The 23923-nt window shown below is 42.3% G+C and overlaps 1 protein-coding gene across 1 annotated transcript in view; it reads left to right on the forward strand.

Moving 5' to 3' along the window:
* Window positions 1–4845: 4845 nt before the first annotated feature.
* The window catches only part of LOC138968049 (glutamate receptor 3-like), a gene marked incomplete in the record, with an annotated part of 243864 nt that continues 224786 nt past the window's right edge, over window positions 4846–23923 (forward strand). Inside the window, 1 exon segment of the mRNA XM_070340612.1 lies at window positions 4846–5032. Coding sequence (XP_070196713.1) covers window positions 4918–5032 — 115 coding nt within the window.

Below are 23923 nucleotides of genomic sequence, written 5' to 3' on the forward strand. Positions count from 1 at the left end.
TTTTGATTAGTGCTTTTGTGAACAAGAAACAATTGACAAGTGGCTCTATCCCATCTCCCCCCCTTTCCCCGTCGCGATATAACCTTCGTGGTTGAAAACGACGTTAAACACCAAATAAAGAAAGAAAGTCTGTTTTCGCCAAGTGAGGGTGTGTGACTGTGGCTGTGAGTGTGTTTGTGACAGTAAATTCAACACTATGAGTGACAAAGAACTGAAGACTGTGTGTGGCAGGGAACAGGACACGTTGTGTCATTCGCCTGTAAGTGTAATCATTATATTTTGTAACCATCAAAAACAATTTCCCTTGAAATCAAAACACAATTTCCCTTGAAATCAAAACATTAACAAGTAAGAAAAAATGACACCTGAAAATGGCATTCAATGGTTACTCATGCTCTCTCTCTCTCTCTCTCTCTCTCTCTCTCTCTCTCTCTCTCTCTCTCTCTCTCTCTCTCTCTCTCTCTCTCTCTCTCTCTCCCCCCCTCCTGAAAACAAACAAACATCAAACAAACATTGAGGAACCAAAGCTAAATAGCGTTTTAAAGTATAAGCTCAAGAGGATACTTCCCACTGTGATATTAATTACTAGTGTGTTTTTGTGAGGGTGCTTTAACGTTTCAGTTATAGGGAGTAGCACACGTTTGTGATATGATCCGTGCATGTCTTAAACAAGTAATGGCAGTGCATATTAGCAGATCTGCATTTTCAACCATCAAGTTATTCACGAATGGTAGTCGTCCGATGTTGGAATATAGCGTGTTCGTGTTTTTAGTCTCTCGTGTTCTTAGTTATATGATTCAAGTCTTATATCGCGCGCGTATCTCCAGACTCTGACTCGAGGCGCAGGGATCTATTTATGCCGTGTGAGATAGAATTTTTTACACAATACATCACGCATTCACATCGACCAGCAGATCGCAGCCATTTCGGCGCATATCCTACTTTTTACGGCCTATTATTCCAAGTCACACGGGTATTTTGGTGGACAATTTTGTTATCTATGCCTATGCAATTTTGCCAGGAAAGACCCTTTTGACAATCGTGGGATCTTTAACGTGCACACCCCAATGTAGTGTACACGAAGGGACCTCGGTTTTTCGTCTCATCCGAAAGACTAGCACTTGAACCCACCACCTAGGTTAGGAAAGGGGGGAGAAAATTGCTAACGCCCTGACCCAGGGTCGAACTCGCAACCTCTTGCTTCCGAGCGCAAGTGCGTTACCACTCGGCCACCCAGTCCGTTTAGTGTGATCAAGCAAACGCAAACAATCCTTGAATCTTTTAAAGCACGATAAAAAGATCAAGTATCGATCCTCATATCAAACAGACAATGAAGTAAGGCGTCCGCCCCGTGATGGGAGGTCGTGGGTTCGAACCCCGGCCGGGTCATACCTAAGACTTTAAAATTGGCAATCTAGTGGCTGCTCCGCCTGGCGTCTGGCATTATGGGGTTAGTGCTAGGACTGGTTGGTCCGGTGTCAGAATAATGTGACTGGGTGAGACATGAAGCCTGTGCTGCGACTTCTGTCTTGTGTGTGGCGCACGTTATATGTCAAAGCAGCACCGCCCTGATATGGCCCTTCGTGGTCGGCTGGGCGTTAAGCAAACAAACAAACAAAAATTCAAAATCAAAGAATACAATCTCTAGCTGCGCACGCTAGCTTTGCGAAATAAAGTGTTGGTTTGGTTACCAACACCCCATCCCGCCATTTAATTTTAACACACACAAATTTAAAAGATTGAAAATTATTCCGAATATAATTTTCTAAATAAAATTTTTTGTCTTGGTTGAAAAATTGCGACACGACCTTAATTCATGCTAACAAACATTCTTATTAGGTTAAATTTTGTTTATTTTTAAAAAAAAAAAAAATTTTTTTTATTTAAAATTTTTTTTTTTTTTTTTTTTAAACTAAGCTTTGGTTTTGTAACGAAAATCCGGCCTAAAGTCTTTTCATGCGCAAAAAAAAAAAAAAAAAAAGATTGAAAATTATTCCGAATATAATTTTCTAAATAAAAATGTTTGTCTTGGTTGAAAAATTGCGACACGACCTTAATTCATGCTAACAAACATTCTTATTAGGTTAAATTTTTTTTTTTTTTTTATTTAAAATTTTTTTTTTTTTTTTTTTTTTTAAACTAAGCTTTGGTTTTGTAACGAAAATCCGGCCTAAAGTCTTTTCATGCGCAAAAAAAAAAAAAAAAAAAAAAAAAAAAAAATACCCCCCCCCCCCCGGTTTTGTAACGAGAATATGGCCTTAAGTCTTTTCATGCGCAAAAAAAAAAAAAAAAAAAAAAAAAATTACCCCCCCCCCCCCCACCTCCTATTTTTTTTTTTAATAATTCTGGATTACTGGTAGCTTTTTTGTACTACCACGCATATGTAACGCTATTTTGATAAAGTTGATAGTATTTACAGCTTTCCGGTCATAATTATGTCCGGCTATCATTCACTTTTAGGTGGCGGATGTCCAGATATAACACGTGTTTCAGAATCTCTATTTTTGGGTGTGTAACTTTCAATAATAAATGTTTTAAAACAAAAAATTCTCAAAAGGTATTCTTAAAGTCCGACACATGTTTATACTCGCACTCCGTTTCTGTAGCTTTAGCAATAAACAAGTCCAGATATAACACATTTTTCTTTGCGGCTAATGTCCAGAGATCCCCCCCTCAGACACGTATGCGTGTGTGTGTGTGTGTTGTGTGTTGTGTGCGTGTGTGTGCGTGTGTGTTTGTGTGTGTGAGTGTGTGTGTGTGTGTGTGTGTGTGTGTGTGTGTGTGTGGAGTTGCACAAACTGTGGTGCTGACTCCAATATGTATAGACAATGCAAGATAAACAGTTTCTGTCTTTTTCATGTTGTTTAACTGTGACATTCTTTGCTCTAGTGTTAAAGCTCATTTCGAAAACAAGAGAAAATAGGAATACAACTAGCAATCCCTCCCCTCGCCTACACACACAACACACACACACACACACACACACACACACATACACACACACACACACACACACACACACACACACACACACACACACTCACACTCCAACACGCAAGTATGCATGCATAAAGACCTTTAGACAGCATGCAACGGTTTGGCAGACAGGCATTTAGATCAAAATAGTTATGTTCTATTTGAGAGAGAAAAGAAAAAAGAAAAGCCAAAAAAAACCATCAAAAACGAACAACGTTACAGTTTTTATGAATGAAAGTCGATTGTTCATTTCAATGTTAATATTGTCTCCAGTGCACGGAGACATGTTCCGCGTGACCCTGCTTTACTCTTACTCACGTCGTATGTATACGAATACCGACATCCCTATGTTTTGCATACCGAATAAGCAAACAAACAAACACACAAACAAACAACAGACACATTAACACACAAAGATGAACGAAAGCATACAACCAATTAAACAGTCACTCACAATATTTGAAGTAATAAAAGCCTAGTGACATACTAGTGATACTACACCTCAGCATACTTACTACCATAACCCATAATCTACGTCCCCCCTCCCCCCCCTTCCCCTCACCGACGCCCCACCATATATCCTGAATGAAATCGCATAGGGCCTACAAAGGATACAATCTTCATGAGAGCCACCGCAGCCCATACGTCCAGTCCCCCGAGCCATCAGCCTTCCACCCCCCCCCCCCTCCCACCATCCTTCTTACCTTACAGTTCCATCTCAATCCTTTCTTGTCCAAACATATAGATAGCTCCGGCAATAATGTCCATTGGCTGTGTCTCACTTCCTCCGCTAATCGACAATTTCCCCGTCTTCCATCTCTCCACCCCGACAATCAACAACTCCTCCCTTCCCCCGACCCCTCCCCCGAACCCTTTCCCCCCTCCAGCCTCCTCCCCGCCCCACCACACGCACGCAACCAATTCTGCTACAACTACAGCGACAAGGAAGCCAGCTTGGTGTCATGGCGGGTGTGCACGAGACAGCTCTCAACCAATCAACGCAGCACACGTACAGAGGTGTTGCACTCAATCAAGTGTTCGTTCCTTAAAAAAAGACAAATCGATCGCGATTGGATGTGTGTGTTTTTTGCGAATAATTCGGTATCGTTTTATGAAAGCTTTACCAAACGCTGACGCCTTATTCTGTAAACGGCAGATGTTTGAATTTAATCCCTCTGTCAACAGTGGAAATACACTGGAAAGAGATTGGTTGAATGCAAACAGTGGTGCTTCTTTGCCGGTTTCTGCTTTTTTCCACAACTGTTCTTCCTTCTTTGAAACTAGGCCGACGAAAGAGCTGCCTTTGAAGGCTTTATTTGAAGAGTGATTTTGCAAAGAGCTTCAAGAATTTGTGTTTGTTATTAAAACAGGCTAACAAAAATACACATGGAAGAAAAGCCCACCCACCAACCGATTTTCCTCACTGCAATTTCAGGGTAATTATCCGTTGCTTATTTTAACGAAAACTGGCTGACGTTCACAGTTGCAGCTGCAACTGTTTTTTCCTTCCTGAGATTTCAGCGTCAAACAAACGTCCACAAATGCAAAGGACTTTCACAAAATAAAAAGTAGGTCCAAACCTTAGAGAACGCAGGTGGCTCCAGAGGTTTTTGTACCGCAGCGCAGAAAGAACCCACTGATTTTTAGATCAGTGAAAGAACCACGGGGAAGGGAGAGAAGGCACGAAGCAAAGACAACCAATACCGAGCGAGGGGAGCTAACTCCAAAGACGAGCAGACGACGCTAGCCTCGGCCGGCGCGTGTCGTCTGTAATAGTAGCACAGAATCTATCTCCAGCGCGGAAGAGTTTGGCTGTACGATTTATGGTGTTCCTCTCTGGCCCGCACGACTGGAGTTGCAACGTGAGCACTGAGGGAAGTTGCGGTGGTGTTTTCTGTCCTTCTTCTTGCACATGTGGACGTTGTGGTAGCGGCGGTGGCGATGTCGCTGTGGTGGTTGTTGGTGGTGTTGGTGGTGTGGATACTGGTTGTCGCCCTTGTCGTCGCTCCACTGGCCGGCCCCGCTGCGCTCAGCTACCAGGCTCCCATTCCTATAGGTGAGTTACTGAGGACACAACGTTCGTAGACAACTTGGGAAAGTAACAGAGAACAAAGAAGGTAACGAAGATGACGGAAACATTGGTGGGAGTGGGAAGAGCAGGGTCGATCAAAACGACAAATAACTGTCGAAGAGAAAAAAGGACGACGAAAACAAAGCATAAACCGGCACGGTTGGCCTAGGGGTAAGGCGTCCGCCCCGTGATCGGGAGGTCGTGGGTTCGAACTCCGGCCGGGTCAAACCTAAGACTTTAAAATTGGCAATCTAGTGGCTGCTCCGCCTGGCGTCTGGCATTATGGGGTTAGTGCTAGGACTGGTTGGTCCGGTGTCAGAATAATGTGACTGGGTAAGACATGAAGCCTGTGCTGCGACTTCAGTCTTGTGTGTCGCGCACGTTATATGTCAAAGCCGCACCGCCCTGATATGGCCCTTCGTGGTCGGCTGGGCGTTAAGCAAACAAACAAACAAACAAACAAAGCATAACAAGTCAAATAACAAAAAAGTGATCAAAATGATCATCAGGGTTGGCATTTTTAAATGACGCCAAAAAAATGGATTCCAATGAACCAAATACATAGTTGCACAGATAACGTAGAAAAACTTGCAAATAAACAAAAAACACAAAACACAACAACAACAACAAAAACACACGTACACACTCCCTTTTCTACCAGGTACTTTTCTTAAAAAAGAAAATGCTGTGCTGTACCGTTTCTATATATATCTGTTCAAACCGTTTCTGCTTTGTTTGAATTGTGAGCTCCCTGACAGAGACGTGTTTGTGTATTTTGTGTTTGTTGTTGTTTTTGTAGCAAATAGTCTTCAAATATTCACTCTCAATCGTTATTGTAAGTCACTTCTTGTAACTAACATTCATTTTGATTTTTCGTTTCCTGTTTTGTAAAACACATTTTCATGTATCTGTTAATCCATTACCGTCCAATGGTAAACAGAAATTCATCATGAAAAAAAATAAAAAAATAAACGGTGGGTCAGAGTGACGCCGCATAAATATAGAACGTGGCTTGCGATAGAGAACGTAATACACACGTAAACAAAACACCAATAAAAAAGGGAGCTCACCTTAACTTAAAAGCCGACAGAGAAAACCAAATCCACTGCTCCTTTCCCCCGAACGACAAAATTAAAAAACATGAGCCAGGAGACGAAGTGGGCAGTTGACCTTATCATGATCGAACATAAAAGCTTTCAAGTGTTACTGGTACACAAAGGGTAGACCTGTCCCTCGTTCATTGTTAAGGGCATGCATTTATTTATTTTTAGTTCGTTTTTTTATTCATTTAACCCTTTATTAATTTAATTATTATCGATTTATTCATTTATTTGTTACGCGCATATATTTCTATGTAATAATGCGTTAAGATACTTAATTTCTTAAAATCGTTTATTTAACGTCACTCTGTAAAAACATTGGCGACATTTGTCATGCGTTAAGTCGTGTGTTACTTTATGTAATCATTAATTCCTTTCATTTGTTGTTAGTGTTCGAGTCTATAGTTTGACAAAACCGCGTGAAGAGGGTCATTCCAAAGAGCACTTCAATATGTCAAAATACCTAATACTATGTCGTAAACATGGTAAAGACACGTTCCTTTCCGTGAAAACAGTTTACTATCTCATAATTCTAGTTTGTTTTCATATTGAAAAGACTATCCCTGGACACATACCAAAAATGAACATCCTGACTCGTAGCTTCTAAGAAATGATTTCACACACACACGCACAGGCAGACAAACAGATACACACACACACAGACAGACAGGCGGACAGACACACACACACACACACACACACACACACACACACACACACACACACACACACACATTTAAGTTATAATCGTTTACAGGTTGGCTGGGTGTGTCAATGACAAATGTCCATTTTAATGTAACCTTTCAAAGGACAATGAAGTATTGTTATTGTTACTGACACAGTTATGTTAAAGGCACAGTCCTTCCTGTGTACACGAGTCGGTTCACCTTCTAAGATCTTGTCAGACTGTTACATTGAACAGCCCTCCACTTGGGCACATACCAAACATCAAAAATGTTAACTTGGTGTGAAGAGTGTGTGTGTGTGCGTGTGTGTGTGTGTGTGTGTGTGTGTGTGTGTGTGTGTGTATGTGTGTGTCTGTGTGTGTGTGTGTGTGTGTGTGTGTGTGTGTGTGTGTGTGTGTGTGTCTGTGTCTGTGTGTGTGTTTTAACATTAACATTTAATAATAATTATTAGGCCACTCAACGATAAGACAAAAACACATAATTAGGTTCACATATAATAACACTAGATGATTACCCGCTTTGCCGGGTACCGGCTTCGCCGGGAAGAAGTGGAGCCGAATACCAGGCTGCGCCTGGGACGCCGGCTTCGCCGGCGCACGAAGGAAAGGAGATAAACGCGCAAAACACTGGATACCTTCTAAAAATAGTAACGTGCAGTGACCTTCTAAAAATAGTAACGTAGTAACGGGAATATGGATTGACGCCACACGGAGGAAGGGAGATAATCGCGGCTGAAAACACTGGAGAAGATAAGGAAGAGTTACTGGTAGTGGATCCCGACAAAAAAACAAACAAACAAAAAAAAATCGGTTCAGCGCGCACAGCGCTGCGCGCTGAGAGCACGTGTTGAAATATCTCATCGATGAGGTTGTGTCCGGGGTGTAGCTGAATGCGGTGTCCAAATTTGAAAAAGATCCACCGAGAACTTTGGCCGTGCATCGCGAACAGACAGACAGACAGACAGACAGACAGACACTAGTCGTATATATATATAGAAGGACACCTATTACGACTAACCCTAACTCATATCATTTTAGAGTATTTTAGTATAGAATGTTAGAATGTTAGAATTAAACCTAAATAAGATCATTAAACTTATATCCCACCAATGTAGATATAACTATGTAGGAGTGCACAGAGTGCGGAACTCTTTCAGATATATATCTACAATTCACCGCTATTTGACCAGAGAGAACGGTACATTTATGCTGCTGCGTATTAAACCAATGTATGTCTCTTGTATCTGTCTGGTGTGTTGTCAAGACATATTTCTCTTCGAGTAGGTGGATACATTAGAACTAGGTTCTTGTAGTGCCAATCGTTACTTTCAATGTGCAGTTTGAAAATGCGGATACAGCGGCACGTGCACTGGGGGGCCCACCGACGAGAGGGTACCCACCACATTTGTAGTCCCTAAGTCTAGTATCTTCACGTTAAGTTCAACTTCAGAGTTGAACATTCAGGGACTTTTTCTGCTGCAATCTCAGCCTTTTAATTTGCATAACTTGCTTGTTTTTTTTGCATGAGAAGTCATTTGAATTACCATCCGAGTTACTGAATGAATTGAACATATGCGTTTTATTTACACGGGGTTGTGAATAAAAACATTGGCGCGGCTATTTTGAGAACAGCAGTTTCAAGCAAAGGGATACAAATGCGGCGGTCTCTTGTTCTTCGATCAAAGACACCATTGACCAAACTATGCCCACTTTTGGAGCTCATTCGTTTTATTAGCTTCACTAGAGTCATTCCCTGCGTTGGTTCAAGTGACTTGTATCATAGGATTCAATATTGGTGTCTCGTCTGGCTTTTATGCACCGTTATTCACTCTTTCAACCCTAACTCTTTCAAGTTGCAATGAGGAATCGTTGTTTCGCGCGACTTGATATTTTTGAACATGAGCAAGTTGTTCCAAACACAATCGTGTTTTTGTTCTCTTCTTATATTCTTAAGAATTGTGAACAAATTATAACCCGTTTTCCGATCAAGATAACCTCCCTCTCCGGTTTTGGCAAGCACTCACCAGTGACCTTTGAACGGTCGATCTTTTCTTTTTTTTATGCGGTTTGCTTTTTCTCCATTTATCAGCATCAGTCTTTTCAAGAGATTGTTTACGCGAGTTCACCTGCAACTAGATACCGCGTGTTTGGAATCAGGTTTGAAAGAAGAAACGCAGTCCAAATGAAACGTCGAAAGCGCGACTCTTGTTCTCTTGTCATTATAACATAGCGGTGATGTTACAGACGGCAGACGTGTCTGCATTGTCTGTGCAGTGTTTATTTGGCTTTGGCAAATGAAGCTCAATAGTAAAACCAGAACTTGCTTTGCTTTTGACCATAGTTTTCACTGGCCAGCCGGGCGAGCTGTCCGACAGGTTATGCTAGCCCGGCGGCTGTTTGAATGGACCCTGGCGACCAGGCAATGGATAGCCCTGCTTTGATACCAAAACCAGCCCCTGGCGATCAGGCAATGGATAGCTCTGCTTTGATATCAAAACCAGTACCTGGCGACCAGGCAATGGATAGCCCTGCTTTGATACCAAAACCAGTCCCTGGCGACCAGGCAATGGATAGCCCTGCTTTGATACCAAAACCAGTCCCTGGCGACCAGGCAATGGATAGCCCTGCTTTGATACCAAAACCAGTCCCTGGCGACGAGGCAATGGATAGCCCTGCTTTGATACCAAAACCAGTCCCTGGTGACCCGGCAATGGATAGCCCTGCTTTGATACCAAAACCAGACCCTGGTGACCAGGCAGTGGATAGCCCTGCTTTGATACCAAAACCAGTCCCTGGCGACCAGTCAATGGATAGCCCTGCTTTGATACCAAAACCAGACCCTGGCGACCAGGCAATGGATAGCCCTGCTTTGATACCAAAACCAGTCCCTGGCGAGGAGGCAATGGATAGCCCTGCTTTGATACCAAAACCAGACCCTGGTGACCAGGCAATGGATAGCCCTGCTTTGATACCAAAACCAGACCCTGGCGACCAGGCAATGGATAGCCCTGCTTTGATACCAAAACCAGTCAGTTAAGTCTACAATCAAAACCGAAAGGCCGGCTGACACTTGTTCCGGTATTTTAACACACAAACCAGTTAATGCCTGAAGTTTCGGTAAAAAGCTGCAGGAAGGATGTGTGTGTGTGTAGGGCCTACGCCATCTAATTCCTGGGTCCACGCCATCTGTATGAAGAACACATGCATGCAGTCTTGTCTTAGCTTGATTTTAGACTTCTGTATTACGTCACGGCTTAGATCAAGTCTGTTACTCATTGTTTTGTCATCGTCGTAGCACATTGCCATAAGAGGGTACGCTGGTGCAACAAACTGGAATGTTTTCAAATGACTTGTTAATGCACTGATTCAACCCAGCATCCAGTTCGTCCTTCCACCGTCAAACACACGTCAGAGGTGTCGGAGACAAACATACAGACTTCGTGATAAAAACCTGGATGCATTCGCAAGAATGATACAATTCAAGAAAAGTATTCCAAATGCAAGAGAGCTGTTGCAAGGCACCAAACTTTACAGACAAAGAAAGCCGTATCCGTGTGCTTTAAATAACTTAAAATCGTAATGAAAAGTGACAATTCTTTAAAGCATTGAAGATCTACATAATTCAGCATTCACACACACGCGTTGTTCGTGTATATGCCTGAATTAGTAACACAGCCTCTCCGACAATACTCGCACCAAGCGGAACACAAACATCAGTGCACTTTTTCGAACGGCACCGGATTTCTTTCATTTGTCGTGTCATAGCAATGTTAAGGCAACCCTGCATTCTTCATGTGCAGAACTCTGCATCCACCCCCCCACCCCCCATCCTACCACTCCGTCCCCGAACTTTGGCAAGCAATTTTGTTTTCATAGCATTTTTTCCTCACCAAAATATACATTTGTCTTCTCGTGTTTGTGTGTTCGTCTGTCGTTTTTATACGTGCGCTTCGATTTTCCATCTGGTTAGTTTGATGAAAAAACACTAAGCAGTTTTATCAGGGCAAAAACACCCTCATAAATCCTCTTCGTTGTGTCGTCTTGAGTTCGCGCACGGAATAAAATAACCATTTGTTATTAAAAACATGATTAAGCCGCTCTGCAGGGAGATTAATGAGCAGATATCTTCTTAGTGTGAAATTACTGCTCGCGAATTAAGGTTGTTTTCTCAGGAAAATGATTTGTGTCAGCTTTTATCTTTAGTTTTCTCTTTCTTAGAGCCGAGGTAACACACTATCTTTGCAAGGTTATTCCGAGCTGCCGAATCCAAGAACATAATTCGATAATATTTCTACATTATCTGATCAAATAAACAGCCATTGGGGGCGATGTCCGTGAGAACAGAGGGGAAGATCGAGTGTACCGGTGCCATTCGGTACAAGATAAGGACAGGATTGTGTAGGCCAGTGTTATTCGGTTCAACATACGTGTTATAGGCATGACAAGGAAAGGAGATGACAGGGTCTGCATTATAAACTGCGCAATTGCTGTTGGTCACTAAAACCATACAACAGTTGTGTAACGTAAGCACAACCTGAAGAAAACGTACTTATTGGATTTAAACTGGCTTCACTTACATTGAAACTGGCTGAACTATTTGTGAACAACCTTATATTATTTAGTAGATCTGTACCGGTTGATTTTGAAGGCAACTGGTTCTTAATGCCGTCACTGATTAATGAGTATTTTCTGCTTGTCAGATTAAAGCTTAATACCCTTGAGCTTGTTAAACTTCAAACACATACACACAAACAAACTGTATACACACACACACACACACACACACACACACACACACACACTCACACGCACGCTCGCACGTACAAACGCACGCACGCACGCACGCAGGTACGCACACACACACACACACACACACACACTCACACGCACGCACGCACGCACGCACCTCCCGTGCCCCGCCTGCCCGGCTCCCACCCCTTCCAAACACACCCGCTCTCTCTCTCTCTCTCTCTCTCTCTCTCTCTCTCTCTCGTTGTAAGTGCAGAACATCTTTTCTCAGTGCTGCCTGAAGAAAGGTGAAGGAGCTTTGGGTAAGCCGTGACATTTTCTCCGTGTACGGTCTGGAGCCTTGCGGAAAGCAGGGCACAACTAAAATTAACATATCAGACACAAAACCTATCTCCACCGTCAACCAAGTCTGTGGTGCCGAAGGCGGTGAAGGGAGGGGGATAGGGGGTGGATGTAAAGAGGGTTGCAGGGAAAGTCTAATGCTCGCGTTCTAAATAGAGATGTGAGGAAGGGGAATCATAAAGTCACTCTATTTAGTGTGCATCGTGGCCCTTTTGTTGTCACATTTATTATGGGGGCCAGGAGTCCCCCATTCATACGGTTAGTTTCGAGGTTGACCACGGGCAGCGCCATTTTGTTGTGAAATACGTCATCAGTTTGTGTACACAGGAAGTTGTGACATCCGTCACCCTATGGGAGGGGTGAAAGCAACATTGTTCATCAGTAAAAAGTTGTGAAATCCGTCACCCTATGGGAGGGGTGAACGCAAAATGGGTCATCACTGAGTTTGTGTAACACAGGAAGTTGTGAAATACGTCACCCTATGGGAGGGGTGACGGCAAAATTGTTCAACAAAAACATCATAGGTCGAACTGTGCAGGGTCAACAGCAACAAACTCAAACCATTCATACTATACTGCATTTGAGTGAGTTATATACCAACATGTGTATGTCTTATTTTCAGCACAGGTGTAGGAAAAAATCATGAACCAAAATGTTATTTATTTTCTAAATAAACATTTGTTTTACAAATGTGACCATGGTCTTTAAAACATACAGTGACATTAAACATTGTTATGTTAAAAAAAAAAAAAAAAGAAAAGCTTTTGTGCACAAATCAGAAAATACGTTGTACATTTTACCTACAGGCCAAACAAGAGATCCAAGCAAGTTGCACTGATCTAAAAATAAGTTGTCAAGAACAGGCGCTTGCATTTGGATGTGTCCAATGATAGTAGGTTTGGTTGTGATCAATCAGAATAATGTAGGAATAAAAAATGTATGACATTTTGGTATGATGATATGTAATTCACATATGCTGAAATATAATATTATACATCATATAATATTAATATGGCTGTTGCCATGACCATGAACCCCAAGAAAGGTTTAATGTTATGTAAATCAAAATACCAAAATCAAGCACCTATTAATCTGGTCTACGGCGCGGGAAGATTGAGGCCTTCGTAAACGTTCAACGTTAGCCAATAATGATTTTAACAATGTTGTGTCGTTTTGTATTATGTTTTATTTTGTTGATCAATCGATAAATATGTCTTCCCAACATATTACAAATCAAACAGAAATAAAGTCTTTGAGAACTACAATCATTATTGTTGCCGTCAAAACCTTGCAAGGCCTCAACCGTTCTCACGAGATCAGTTACATTTTTCTCTCTCTCTCTCTCTCTCTCTCTCTCTCTCTCTCTCTCTCTCTCTCTCTCTCTCTCTCTCTCTCTCTGTGTCTCTCTGTATGTATGTCTTTGTCTGTGTCTCCCTCTGAGTCTCTCCGCTTATGTCTTTCTATGTCTGTCTCTGTCTATGTGTGTGTCTCTCTCTCTCTCTCTCTCTCTCTCTCTCTCTCTCTCGCTCTCGCTTTCTCTCTCTCTCATCTGACTCTTGGCACACAGGTCAAAGCAGAGGTTAACTTGGGTGCACGTGTACCTAGCAGGAGGGGGGTGATTTCTTGAATTAGCTAAGGGCGGTAAACATGTGTCTCAAAGCAGAGGTTGGGCTATTTTTAGACCGTCAACACAGACAGTACAGCGTCGTCAATCCCCGCGTGAAGGAAATCGCTCACCTTCCACGTCCAAAACGTAGTGATATTATTGACACGCCGGATTAGTGCGGTAGCGTATTGTGCTAAGCAGGAAAGCGCGCTTTTCTGTATTCTTGTTAACTTCGCAATTTCCGGAAAACATCCACTTTCACTTTGAGACTGTTCTGTTTACATTCGACACTATCAAAACCACTTTGCAATACTGAAATATTTTTTTCTGTGTTCGAAAGCTACAGCCAATCGTTATTATATCCCCTTAGGTACAGTTTTACAACATTATTGGCACATGTAAACAATAGGAATTGATTAATGAACGCTACGAAAAGGGCATCCTTTAACCTCCCTGTTGTCACTCAGCATTTTTTTTATTCTCATCCACACTTTCAGCACTTCCCCCACCCGCCCTCCCTGTCTCAGATGTAATTTGTAAATGACGTTTTCAGCCTTCAATCCACTATTTAACATAGTAAGTCAAGCTTTTCAAACCTTATTAATAAGTGCTTTGATGTTTTGCTGATGTTCAGTTTATTATTTAATAAAGATCTCATGGTTCAAAATTTCATATTGTTTTTTCAAAAACGTGCGTGTGTTCCATTTCAAATTAACCTCATTGATGTGAACTCCATTATTACTGTCACATCTGTTTTACAAATTACACCCATAATCCAAACCAACGCGCAAACACACACACACACACACACACACACACACACACACACACACACACACACACACACACACACACACACACACACACACACACCACACCTACACACATATGTACTCGTTACCATTAGCCAACGCTCGTCACAACACTGTCAGTCTCAAGTATAAATAATAATAGTATAAATCATAACTAATTTTCTTCACACCATCATAGACATAATGTTGCTTCACATGTTCTTTGTACAATCGTTGGTTTTCACAATAAATATTGCATTACTGTAATTGTCTTCTTTTTTTTTAACAATATCTTTCCAAAAACAAAACTCAAAGACCACACAAGCTAATGCAACCTACTCCTATCTCTGGTCTCTCTTCCTGGGTACAATGGTACCTAAGACTTACATTCAAATGCTTACATTTCCATGCTACCCACATTGTCAAAATACCAATAATTATTCAAAACAAATGTTAACTACTACCTAACTTCATTTCAGACCCACACCCATTATTATACACACATTTCACATTTAAACCATTAGTCGGCCCCCTGTCTATATTTATCGACAAAGTTCCTTGTTTCTATTGTAAAGCAAAAGTTCAGTTTCCCCAGCTGATCACCAGACAGACAGGCAGATGAACAGACTGACGGGCAGATGAACAGACTGACGGGCAGATGAACAGACTGACGGGCAGATGAACAGACTGACGGGCAGATGAACAGACTGACGGGCAGATGAACAGACTGACGGGCAGATCACCAGACAGACAGGCAGATGAACAGACTGACGGGCAGATCACCAGACAGACAGGCAGATGAACAGACTGACGGGCAGATCACCAGACAGACAGGCAGATGAACAGACTGACGGGCAGACCACCAGACAGACAGGCAGATGAACAGACTGACGGGCAGATCACCGGGTTCTGTTTACTTAATCTTCTTACAGGCGTGCATAAGAAAGCGTGTAGGAAGCGCCATGAGCATGTATGTAAGTTTTAAAAAAAAAAAAAAAAAAAAAAAAACACAATTACCGTATTTTCCCGAACAGTTTATAGATATCGGTTCGGTTTTAGCATTAGTATGCAGAACATTGATATAGGGTGCGGGTTTGACCAATGGTTTGTTTATGTTTCGTCATGTGACCGGTAAAAGCGCAGTAACTACATCCTCACTGTCTTGTTCTGTGTTTACAACTGCTTTGAATAAGCACGCCTATAATCAAAACATTTGAGCACACACACATACCTAAAGTGTGGATGGTTACTTAAAAGGCGGCACTGGGTGCAGTGCCTTTCTAGTGCACTTGCACTACAACAGCACTGGGTGCAGTACTCGCTCCGGCATCGAAGAATTTTGCACTAAAAAATGCACAAAATTTGACCTATTTCGTCGCCTATAGAGGACGGAAAGAATGTCATTTTGAACATTGTTATGACATTCTTTCCGTCAAAAAAGTCAATTTAACGGTGTTAAATGAAGCGACCATCCACACAATTAGGTTGCCATCCAGAGTTTAGGTTGCCATCCACGTGTGGATGGTTGCCTTATGGTGATTTAGGCAACCAAACCTGTGGAAACGGGGGTACACACACACACACACAAACACACACACACACACACACACACACATATACATACACACACACACACGCATACACAGGCATACGCACGCACAGACACACACACACACACCGTCACACACACAGGCATACGCACGCACGCACGCACTCACGCACGCACGCACTCAAGCACACGCACACAGACACATACACACACACACACACACACACACACACACACACACACACACACACACACACACACACACACACACACACACACACACACACACACAGCTTTTTGGCTCATTACCTTTTTCTCTGATGTCACATGAAGATTTTAACTTTGTACACGCTTGAATGTAGACCAGTCAGCATTTAATGCATGTCTAATATGTTTTTTATAATAACAATAACGAAACTTTATTGTCAATTAACATGAATATATTAAACCTGTAATCTGTGATACGTATGTGACTTTGTGATATGTTGTATACATTGTGTTGATTACTCAATACGGTTCTCTTGATGTTACTGCATTCGCCGGGATACGTGTTATCACGGGTTACACGTGCGATTTTCAAGCCCCCGTATCTTCGTGTTCTTTGTTATACCTTTGTTCTTTGTTTTATCATGCGTGTCTATCTGTCTGTCAAATCAAAGGACCACTGGGTCGACGTGCTGTAAATGTAATGTTTTGTTTTGTCAATAATTAAAAGATCCGATAACATGCAGTTTTTGTTTTATTGATTCCACAGCTTAGCTGATTTCTGTGCACTGTAAGAATGTAGTATTTACCACAAAGTAGCTGCTGTAGCGCATCGTCTTCAAATTTACTGTCACACTGGTATATGGTTTATTCTCCGGAGCTGTGTACCGGTGGCCATTTAGGGACATACATGTTTAGTCCTTTAAATGAGTATAACGTATATCAAATGGCAACTAGAATGATTGAATTATCTTTTTTTCAGCAATACTCCAGTTCGATAATGGTACAGGCATGCACCAACACAAACGCACCAATCAAAGTATATAATTATATACTTGTCTTTTTTTCTTCTTATTGTTAGTATTCAAATCCATGACACAACCTTTTGTTTCCATGTTACTAAGGTGATGGACTTTGAAAACCTTGTAATTTACTGAGTGAAGACAAACCAAATGGGCAAGTATTTCTAATGCTTTCTCCGCAGGCCAAGGGTAAATATATTATATGGAACCAGTATGTATCATGAAATCAATTTGTATTGTTAAAATGTCTCAGTTAAGTAAAGAAATATCACCTTCGTAACATCGTTTCCAGTGATACACAGCTCTGGAGAATAACCCATGTATAAGTCAGTCTGTAGCCTCTTCACATTCGCGACAAATGTCATACTGATGGTAACAATGTCTGAGACTTAATTGTGCCAACGCTCGCAAAGCCTAATCTCTTTTATTCCAAGCAGAGCCAACTTCGTTGCCAAGGATCAAACCAACAAAACACTGTTCCCAAAGGGAAATAAACATAACAGAACGACTCCAGCGTTGGTTAAAAGTGCGACCACTTCTTTGTAAAAAAGGAAACAAAACCTAGCTGGCTTTTTTTGTACTTTTCAATTCCGATCTGTACGGACAGTTTTTATGTGATAGATGAAAGGGTTTATGTGATAGATGAAAGCCAGAAGCTCGGAGGCAGCTGCATGTGGGCTTGATACGCACAATGCTGCCAGGGATGGAAAGACGCCTGATTTCTATTGACGTGAATTTAAAGTCGATACAGGTTGAACAAATAGGGGTATTGTTATAGGAGAAGAAGGAGCGTTTGGGGACAGGGGAGGGGCAGCGGGAGCGGAGGGGGAAGGGGGGGGGGGGTAGGAGGGGAGTTAGCTGGTGGAGGGAAGGGGTGGGGGGAGATTGGCTATAGGAGGGTAGCTGTATGTTAGAGATTGAGAAGCGGGCTTTAAGAAGTCAGGGGGTCTGACATATTTCAGCACAATAATGTTAAAATAGTTAACTAAAAACTCAGATGAGAAACCAAAACGCGCAACAAACTCTGACAGAATAACATCCAATAACTTACATATCTATGCCAATGGGTCCCTAGTGTGTGGGCCGCCTGGGGATAAAGACAGATGATTATCCTTCATACGTGTGAGATACCACTCATGACATAGCAATATCGTTCACCACAGTTCATGTGAATGAGGTCATGTAAAACTAGTGTGGCAGGGACCTGTTTTTCCACTGTGAATGATGCCAGAGTCACCGAGACAAACGTCATTATGGAAACACGTTTGCCCTTGATGTTTCCCCTGAAAGAATTTTTAGAACAAACACGTCACGCAATACTTTCCAGAGTGACGTTACTTTGCTTTGACGTCAAAGATTGCACGAGGCATTGTAAGAGATAGAGGTTCCATTGGAAGCGTCTTCAATTTGTAGGCGTCGCCTCTGTGATGTTTGGAGCTGGGGACATGTAAGTACAGTATGTAGGATAAATAGAATACTACATGGCTTGCTGTGTCGTACCAGATTTACACTCGTTGCTTTTCAACTTTCGCTCACAGTTCAATATTTTAAAAAGCAACTCGATCGTGCAAATATGGTACGACACAGCAAGCCATTTACTGATTTAGTATTTTCTATTTTTGCCATGACGGTTACAACCATGATAGTCGGAAGACCTTCATGTACGTTTAGATATATGGAAACTCCAAAAAGTGTCTTTTGAGTTCTAAAATAAACATGATGAAAAGAAAATAATACGTTCTTGAGACTTATTGACAAAGAATATCGATATATTGTTCCTCTTTTTTATCTCTGACTTATGTAACAGTGAAATGTTTAATTCCCTTGAAAACACTCGTCGTGTAGTATTTTACAGATTCAGGAGAAAAAGATAGAGAATCGTGGACGAGATTGGAATCTGGCTAGATTCCGAATTTAGATGGAAAGATCAGAATTCTGATCTCATCTGGGTGGTAATCTTTAGTCATAAATAAGAACAATTCTGATTTTTTTTCTGGCTTAGGAATTCAAATATTTCAAAAACTTCACAGGATAGAATGCGCATTTCAATTCAAACTAGTCTTATTAACAAATTCGCGAATCAGCTGGATGACATTAGAATTATAATTCTACCCAGCCTGCCTACACACACACACACACACACACACACACACACACACACACACACACACACACACACACACACACTCACACACACACACTCACACTCACACACACACACACACACACACACGCACACACACACACACGCACACACACGCCCGCACACACAAATCACACACACACACACACACACATATCCAAGCACGCACGCACGCATCCGCGCGCACACACACACTCACACACACACACACACACACACACACACACACACACACACACACACACACACACACTGCTAAGCTCATTTTTACAGAAAATTGTTTTTTTATCACCAGATGAATCACAAAAACATTAAGTAGTGAACGATGACAGCGCAAGAAGGAAGAGGACCATTTACAATCTCATTTCGAGAGAACATTAGTCTTCATTTATTTTTAGTTTTAATTTTTTTGCGCATACGACTAACTACAAGAACACACATTTCACGATAAAAACGCATGCTTTGGGCCTAGCTTTCAGCCAACTGGCAAGGGAGGGAAGCGGTTGACTGATTACGACCATTTTTCAATTGACATCAATTCATCGATGTCGCGATAGTTGGGGGAACGCAGCCCGGGTCGCGCTGGCCAAGCGGCCGCTAGGGAGAGGCGGGGATTCTACGCAACATGGAATTATTGGATGGAACGAATTGCCAAATAGGCCCTGTCATGTGCTTAAAGGCGGCAACCTACTTTCTCCTGCAGTGATGACGGTTGGCGTCAGCAGGCGACAAAACGCCGACATTTTGTTTTCAGCTAACGAAAAGTTCGCCGTCATTTCGGCTCATCTCCCGAATTTAAAAAAAACCAAATTCATCATTCATCAAGGAAAAGGAGAAGCCAATAACTTTATTGGCCTTGGACAAATAGTGCGATACATTTAGGACCATTTGGGTAAATTTCCGAACAAAATAAATCATTGCGCCAGACTTCACGTGTAAGCGTTTGTTTGCATCACCACAGGTATGCCCAGGCTTTTACATGAGATTGACATATTCCTTTGGTTTTACATTGTTTTATTCAGATAATTGCAAATAACAATGCCGCATACAATCAATGGAAAGACGCACAGCAAGCTAAGTTTATAAGCGTGTTAACAAATATCATTTTACTTGGGCACACACCAAAAATAATAAAATAAATAGTTCTTATCTGCGCATAAGTGGAATCTTTTGCTCACAGTTTGCATCTGACACTTACGTCAAATTGCACAATCAATTCAATCTTTTGCTCACGTTTTGCATCTGACACTTACGTCAACTTGCACAATCAATTCAGCAAACAATGTCCAACCTGCACAGACAGTAGCCGGTTCATTAAATGTTCAATCAATCAATCAATATGAGGCTTATATCGCGCGTATTCCGTGGGTACAGTTCTAAGCGCAGGGATTTTGTTGTTGTTGTTTGTTTTGTTTGTTTTATGCAATTTATATCGCGCACATAATTATTCAAGGCGCAGGGATTTATTTATGCCGTGTGAGATGGAATTTGTTTACACAATACATCACGCATTCACATCGGCCAGCAGATCGCAGCCATTTCGGCGCATATCCTACTTTTCACGGCCTATTATTCCAAGTCACACGGGTATTTTGGTGGACATTTTTATCAATGCCTATACAATTTTGCCAGGAAAGACCCTTTTGTCAATCGTAGGATCTTTAACGTGCACACCCCAATGTATTGTACACGAAGGGACCTCGGTTTTTCGTCTCATCCGAAAGACTAGCACTTGAACCCACCACCTAGGTTAGGAAAGGGGGGAGAAAATTGCTAACGCCCTGACCCAGGGTCGAACTCGCAGCCTCTCGCTTCCGAGCGCAAGTGCGTTACCACTCGGCCACCCAGTTGGTATTTGTTCAAGTGGAAGGATAGCCATCTCACACGCCTAAGGCTGGCCATCTCACACGCCAAAGGCTGGCCATCTCACACGCCAAAGGCTGGCCATCTCACACGCCAAAGGCTGGCCATCTCACACACCAAAGGCTGGTCATCTCACACGCCAAAGGCTGGCCATCTCACACGCCAAAGGCTGGCCATCTCACACGCCAAAGGCTGGCCATCTCACACGCCAAAGGCTGGCCATCTCACACGCCAAAGACTGGCCATCTCACACGCCAAAGGCTGGCCATCTCACACACCAAAGGCTGGTCATCTCACACGCCAAAGGCTGGCCATCTCACACGCCAAAGGCTGGCCATCTCACACGCCAAAGGCTGACCATCTCACACGCCAAAGACTGGCCATCTCACACGCCAAAGGCTGGCCAGATCTAAGGTGTACTTTAACCGCTGACACGCGAAGGATTCTGTCTTTAATGCGATCTTCAATGCACCCAGCTTGCCCTTCTGCTTTGCGGATTCATCCTCTGCCGATTTCAATTTCCTCTCTGCGTGCACAAAAAAAGAAAACAAATGATGATTGGTAATAAAACGTTGGTCTTGGTAAAAATAAATTGTTCAACCTCTTTCGTTTGTGTTATTGGTCTGTTTTTGTGTCGGTTTCTTGTTGGTCCTTATTGATGTTTTGTAACCCTTTGAACCACGATTCAGCCAATCTTTTCCATTATTAATCGGAAAATTGTGATGTCAATTTATCCTTTATATAATCAGTTGTTTTTGGTTCTGTTTCAGCTTTTCAATGGTTATTTCTGTGAAACATGAGCATGATGTTTTGTTCTCCCTCTCTCTCGCTTTCTCTCTCTTTTTCTCTCTCGTTCCTTCTTTCTCTCTGTCTTTGTTTCTCTCTTTCTCTTTCTCTCTCTATTTGTCTCTGCTATATGTCTGTCTTTCTGTCTCTCTCTCCCTCTGTCTCTCCCTCTCTCTCTGTCTCTCCCTCTCTCTCTCCCTCTCTCTCTCTCCCCCCTCTCTCTCTCTCTCCCTCTCTCTCTCCCTCTCTCTCTCCCTCTCTCTTGCCCTTACAACCTTTTCCTCCGTCCTCCTTTCTGCAGGCTACATGCCAACAGCGTCCTCCCAACGAACGTGTTCGCTTTTTTCATTCACGTCCAAAACTCGGTTGACCCAAATTGGAAATGGGATTGTTTGTCTTTCCTCCCCCATAAATTGAAAACTGCGGCCAAATTTGTCATGGCGCCGTCCCTGACTCTTTCATTCTGGGGTTTTACATTTCTTTAGGAAATCCTGAATAATGAGAATTGACACTGCCGCCGACCTGAACAGACTTTTTGCCCTTATTTGGCCGTGATAAAAACGAGTTAAATAATGGGGTTGACCGCGGGTGATAATGTTACCCTTACTCCCGTTGACACGTTTAAACCCCATAACTTGTCTCGCTTAACCCTAGAAACAGACACAGAAGAAGAAGAACAGAACAAAAAGAAAAAAAAGAAGAAACTTCACCCCGAAAAGAGCTCAAATAAACTAGATTTTATCAAAAGCGCATTTATTGCTATTGGCACACTGAAACCCAAGCTTTCTGTTAAACCAAAGTAGCTTGGCGAGAAGGAGAATTACGCGTAGAAGAAAGAGTGAACAACTTCACATGAACAACAGAGCTTGGCGAAGAACCAAGAAGGCAGCCATCATGGTGTGTGTATGGAAGAGGGAGGCGAGACCTTATTTCTACGGTCACTAGGGCAATATCGTCAGAGACTCCAGTTTGCAAGTGTGCTGTAACAAGCAAATCTGGACTTCGAAACAAATACACACAAACTGTGAAACACACACACAAATAAACAAAGAAAGAAACAAAGAAAGAAACAAAGAAACAACCAACCAATCAACCAGCCATCCAACCAAACAAACAAACACAATTGACAGTCAGACAGTCAGGCAAAAAGACACTCAAGATACAGATAAAACCCGGGTAGGGTAGATGTGCTTGAGGGGAGGGGGGGGGGGGGGGGGGGTCGGCAAAGCAAAATGTGAGTTCAATTGATGATTATACCTGTCCACCGTGAACACTACATAATAATAATAATAATAATAATAATGGAAATTTATAGAGCGCTTACCTAAAAGCTCCAAGCGCTTTACAATGACATTACTATACACATGTACAAAACCAAAATACAATCATTAAGACACAAAAAGAACAGGAGTACAAAAGCAAATTCATCGTTTAAATCCATGCTGACAAGTACTGTGTATGTGTGGCTTAGTACTAAGTGTTTGTTTGTTTGCTTGTGTGTGTTTTTGATTGTTTGTTGAATCAATTATGCAAATTGACTTATTTGTCAGTTACAAAATCAATTGATCATACAACACACACTCCACACAACACACACTCCACACAACACACACTTCACACAACACACTCCACACAACACACACTCCACACAACACACACTCCATACAACACACACTCCACACAACACACTCCATACAACACACACTCCACACAACACACACTCCACACAACACACTCCACACAACACACACTCCACACAACACACACTCCACACAACACACACTCCACACAACACACACTCCACACAACACACACTCCACTCAACACACACTCCACACAACACACACTCCACACAACACACACTCCACACAACACACTCCACACAACACACACTCCACACAACACACACTCCACACAACACACTCCACACAACACACACTCCACACAACACACTCCACACAACACACACTCCACACAACACACACTCCACACAACACACACTCCACACAACACACACTCCACACAACACACACTCCACTCAACACACACTCCACACAACACACACTCCACACAGCACACACTCCACACAACACACACTCCACACAACACACACTCCACACAACACACACTCCACACAACACACACTCCACTCAACACACACTCCACACAACACACACTTCACACAACACACTCCACACAATCCACACAACACACACTCCACACAACACACACTCCACACAACACACTCCACACAA

The sequence above is a fragment of the Littorina saxatilis genome, linkage group LG6 (assembly GCF_037325665.1).
Source record: "Littorina saxatilis isolate snail1 linkage group LG6, US_GU_Lsax_2.0, whole genome shotgun sequence".
Lineage (NCBI taxonomy): Eukaryota > Metazoa > Mollusca > Gastropoda > Littorinimorpha > Littorinidae > Littorina > Littorina saxatilis.